The sequence below is a fragment of the Macrobrachium rosenbergii genome, chromosome 3, assembly GCF_040412425.1.
Source record: "Macrobrachium rosenbergii isolate ZJJX-2024 chromosome 3, ASM4041242v1, whole genome shotgun sequence".
NCBI classification, from domain to species: Eukaryota; Metazoa; Arthropoda; class Malacostraca; order Decapoda; family Palaemonidae; genus Macrobrachium; species Macrobrachium rosenbergii.
The window spans coordinates 25,923,327-25,928,697 of NC_089743.1; the positions used below are offsets into that span (position 1 = coordinate 25,923,327).

General features: G+C 37.4%; 1 protein-coding gene across 2 annotated transcripts in view; it reads right to left on the reverse strand.

The window, feature by feature from the left end:
* Positions 1–294: 294 nt before the first annotated feature.
* LOC136853449 (uncharacterized) overlaps positions 295–5,371 on the reverse strand; it is a 32,640-nt gene continuing 27,563 nt past the window's right edge. For both annotated transcript variants that reach the window (XM_067129044.1, XM_067129050.1), the window contains 2 exons: positions 5,106–5,231; positions 295–4,585 (listed from right to left, as the gene is read on the reverse strand). In XM_067129044.1, coding sequence (XP_066985145.1) covers positions 618–4,585; positions 5,106–5,231 — 4,094 coding nt within the window. In that variant the 3' untranslated portion in view covers positions 295–617. The remainder of the gene's footprint in view (positions 4,586–5,105; positions 5,232–5,371) is intronic.

Here is a 5,371-nt window from a genome sequence, read left to right on the forward strand (position 1 = left end):
CCCGGGCTTAGCAGATGCTGTGGGTGGTACGTTGCAAGGCCTTGGAGGCCTCCAGCATCTCGTCAGCCTTCTTCAGGAAGTTTGCCATCGGCATGCCCTCAGCATTAGGGAGGGCGGCATGGATGTTAGTGGCAGAGCCATTCTGTATGTCTCTTGCCAGATATTTTTGGGATTTCCCGTCAGCATCGGGTTATGGTAGTGTTAGTATAGACTCGAAATATGAATGAGACTATAACATCTAATTGAGGAGAGAAAGAAAAAATATGGTTGACTTTGGTAATGAATACTCTGACGTATGAAACTTTCTACTTTATTTTAGGTTATGACAATGATTCAAGTCAATGGCTTTCATCGTTTACATATAAGTATGAACACCTGACAACATTCGCTTATTTCGAAACTCGAGAGAGTTTTTATGTAGTGCTGCTGAATACAAGAAATTCCACACATTACTTAATAAATTATTAACACACTGAGGACTGCTTCTCCTCACAGTGAAAAGTTTAGAAAAAATTAGAGATTAAATAGTGGTGAAAAGAAAATAAGAAATTCTTCTATTTACACTTTGTACTTGTAACTGATAAATGAGATCTCTTGGAGAGAGGAATTTTTCATGTTCATGGTTGATAATCGTGTGTTGAACAGAGCCTCAAGTTCATTACATAAAGAGTGCTATCCTTCCAGTAGCACTGCAGAGTGGTCAGCATTTCAAAGGTTTGCTTCAAAGCAGCTTCGATTTCTTTTGTCGTTTTTGCCAACTTTCCCGCGTCAATCATTTCTTGGATTTTAGATTTGATATGCGTAAATACATTATCCACATTTCGTAGTCCACCAAGAACACTTGCTATAGATCTGTGCACAGATGGCAGCTCATTAGTAACATCTTTCAGGTAGAAATCAACTTTGTTCAATGCTTTCAACTCTGTTGTAACTGACTGTGAGTTCCTTGAACCATTTATTATTTCCTCCCTTAGCTGCATGATACTTTTTTCCTTATTTCTGATCATGCTTCTAATTAGTTCGTCTTGTTCATGACTCTCTTGTAAGTTCAACTGCCACTTTTCCACAATCGATTGTTGTTGCACATCAACGAATTGTAATAGCTGTGGTGGTATAACGAATGGCGCAAACTTATTTATAATTCCCAAGGCAGCTGAAGCGAAATAACCAAATGTACTAGTTTTCTCATATTTCCTTAGTATTTCCTTTCTCTGTTCCCTTAGTTTCCTCTTTGTTTCATAGATAGTGTTATATAGGGAGTTAACATCTTGATGTAGGCCATCAACTTCTGCTTGTAAACGTTCTTGTCTCTCCTGAATGATTTTCAACTCTGCATTTTTTTCTATACTCTGTTGTTGAATCCTTCTAAGGTTACTTTTGGCCTGTTGTGCTATGCGGTTAAATTTTTGCTTATCCTCACCTACGTGAGCTTGGAAAATCTGAATTTGTTTTACAGCATTTGCAGCTGTGTCTTTGATATTATCAGTATCTTTACCTACTTCACCAAGGAAGTAGAGTAATTCTCCATATATCTTTGCAGTTAAAAGGTCAACTGAACGTGCTTGTCTTTTATTTTCTAACAAGAGTTCAATTTGACGTGTTCTCTTCTGTAAATATTGTTTTGTAACTGCCGAAACTGCCAGTGCAAGTGCAGCCTGTGTTTTCTGAAGATCACTCTCTAGATCTGAAATATCTCCTTGAATTTTGATTATGAAGTCATTTGTGTTTATCTCACTGGATATTTCAGAGGCTCTTGTTTGATATGTATTATACTTTTTGTTAAAATGTGCTTCAAAGCTCTTTGTTAGCGCGAACGTTTGTTGAACTGCCCCAAGTATACTATTCCCATTGCCCCACAGCCTAACATGAGTTAGTGCTTCTTGCAGGACAGTGTTATAGTTGTTCTTTATATCTAGAAATACTTCTTCCCTTTCTCCTCTCACTGGTATGGGAACCATTGACATTACCATCTGAACATAATTTGATATTTTATCAACCTGAGAGCAAGCATCCTCTGAGTGTTCACCAATTTCTTCCATGGTGTGTTGTGCACAGTTAGTTGCTTTGATGAAATATTGTGAATGAAGTACGTTTGCTGAAGCAGAGGTATTCGGGAATCCTCTTTGTATTATTACTTCAATGTCTTCAATTACTTCCTTTCCATCATTCAGCAACAAAGCAACTTCAGCATTGTTATTTGCATTTGCAAGATCAAGTGCTGTATGACCTTTTGAAGATTTAATTGAGGGAAGTGATTCATCTGCCTTAATCATCAACAGTGCAACTTCAGTATTACCATAAAAAGCTGCATAGTGTAACGGGGTCGAACCACTTGAATCAGTAGTGGTCAGAGAGGCCTTGTGTTCTATGAGTAGTCTACTTATTTCCACATTTCCCGTTATTGCTGCATAATGGAGTGGTGACATCTGACTATTACTCAAGGCATTAACGTCTGTTTTATAATGTTGCAGAAGCTGTTTTGCAAATATCGCTGTGGAACCTCTTGCAGCATGGTGAAGAGGAGTTAAACCATCAATATCTTTAGCATTAACATCTATAGTCATTGTATCCAACAGAATTTTCATTGTTTCTCCGCTTCCAAGAATAGAGGCATGAAGGGGAGTTAACCCCATGTTGTCTTTGATGTTAATAAATGCATTGTTTTCCAGAAGAATTTGTGTAGCTTCTAAGTTATCATTGGAAACAGTAATGTGCAATGGAGACCACCCAAGCTGTTTTGTTTGTGCATTTATGTCTGCCCCCTCCTGCAGAAGATATTCTAAAGCATCATTACTTCCCAGCAATGCAGCAAAGTGGAGTGCATTCATATTGTTTGAGGACTTGATATTGATGTCTGCACCCTTACTGAGCAACATCCTTAGTACTTCTACATTGTTATGTTCTGCTGCATAATGAAAAGGTACTGCCATAGTTTTGTCAAGCCTAACATTAATTTCAGCACCATCCTCAATCAGGGATTTGGTTTCCATCACAGCTAGACGTTGATTAGGTCTGGCTGCAGCATTAATAAGATCCCTTCCTATATCTCTAAATGAAGTCTTCTCTTTATCAGTTATCATGGCAACAAGTTCTGGCAACTCCCCATCATCAAACTTTCTGTAAACTATGCGGGTTATATTGTAGTCAGCTGATGGAACATAAACTACAGGATGTGCTCTATCCAAAATTTCATATGGTTGTGACCATTCACCTACAGCAGAAACTCGTTCTTTGGTAAGATGTTGAACGGCATAGCTAACCCTCTTCCCCCTTTTCCATGGTCCAATTGGGAGTGGAACTGTAGAACTACTAAATTCGAGCCTCTTTAATATACGGCCAGGAACACTTAAAGGTGCATTTTTGTGAACAAATTCACTGAGTTCTCTTTCAAGAAGTTCCAGTTTATATTGCCTTTCTGTAAGGAGTTGGGGTAGAAAAGGAATTCTTGAAATAAAGGGTAAATGACCCACATTATTTAGTAAATCCTTAATCTCTTTAATTAAACCTCTCCCACTTTGAAAGCCAAGATTTGATTCCATTCTTGAAACTGAAGAATGTACTCGTAACATGTATATATTAAAATCTTCAAGATTCCTTTCTTCAAGGGCCTTTCTTGCTAAATACATGTTTGATGAAACAATTGATGACAGAATACCTGCATGAAATTGTAACCCATCACACAACAGATCCAAAATGAATGCAGCAAAGACATCTGCAGAATTTTTAGGGATGGCTAAATTTCGATGTACCATATCATAGAGAGTTCTCTCCAACGTAGCTGATTCTAAATAATCTATGTAACCTCCGCTCCTCTTCATTTCATCCTCTTTATTTTTCTCTGGTAAACTCATCACGTGATGCTGCCTGTGCTTAAAGTCTTTTATTGAAGTTAGAAGCTTTGACACGATAGGTTCTATGCTAGCTCTGTAAACTGAATTAGTAACACTTGTAAAGCCCTCTTGAATTTCAGACTTAGCCTTAGCAATTTTTAGATCAATGAAGTCTTTCAAGTTTTCTAAGTCGCCCTGAATTTTAGCAAAATTCTGCTCTGAAGTCTCACTACTTTCTGTTATCAAACCACGAATTTTGCTAAGATTTTCATCATTCTGCGTGATTCCCCCATGAAGAATGTCTCTTGTAGCCATGAAATTTTTGCTGTTTTGTATCAACACTTCTTTTAAAAGTCCTTGTGTAATCTGTGAGGAGATTTTTCTTTCTGCTTGTCTCTCCAGTACTCGAAGACTTGAGTCGTCTAGTTTGGCTTCTATGCCTGCTAATTTATTCTCAAGGCTTGATAAGTCTATTCCAGGTCCTCCTGAAGTTTTGCTTTTAAGTGTTTTCAGAAATGTGGCTCCTGTGTTCAGTATTCCGCCAACCGTACCAAGTATATCAAGGAATCGCTTTTGACGTGTCAGGGGATCATGGTTCACAGTTTCATATCCCTCTGTAAAGTTGTATTTGAGAGGAGAGAACTTGCACTCCTCCTTTGTCTCGTCAAATTTTGTTCCTTCAGGGCACCTGGAGATCCTGAGTATCATACCGTAACCAGCTACTTCTTTACAGAGATAAAACTCACTGGTGGTACCTGAAAATAATTGCTGACTTTTATTACAAAATTATTCAAAATGTAACTGTCAAGAAAGTAGGTGTATCCTGGCCATTTTCTTTTCTTAAGCAGTGTTGGATATATAGGTAAACAAAGCTAACTTTATACAACTGAATTTTGATTGTCTTTTATTACTCACTCATTAATGTGAACTTCCCTAACAACAAACACCATATTGCAGCCTCTCTGTTGCACTTCAGCTCAGTCATATTAGACTCCATTGAAAAATAGAAGTTGCTTCAGAGGAGAAAATACTGTTACCAGTCATAAAGGATACAGTTATACCACAGAGAGGAAGCAAAGGTAACTTTTTTAACAATTCGTTCAAACTCTTTTACCATCCTTATTTAAGCATTTCATCAAGCAAAAGTGTAGAATTTAGTTTCCTACTTAAGTTCTCATGGAAAATCTACTCGCCTAACTTTTTTTTTGTATATAGCCAAATTTTTAGTTTTTTTTTTCTTTTTTTTTAAATACTGCAATACCTTGATTTCATTACCTGGTACAAGGAATGCTCCTTCTCGGACACACTTGAGCACTGACATGGCATCTTCGTTGATTGGTCGAGAGGGTAAGCATCTTCCATCTTGACACTGCGTTTGTAGGTTTCCTCTGATAATATTTCCTGAGAAAGAAATATCCGTTAGTTGACTGAAATTTATCTATAGTTTAATGGTAATGAATGCTATATGAATGTAACGTTTCTGGCTAACAGCACTTGTTAGAAAATGTCCATTGTGCTGATGGTACCAGTAAATAACAAGA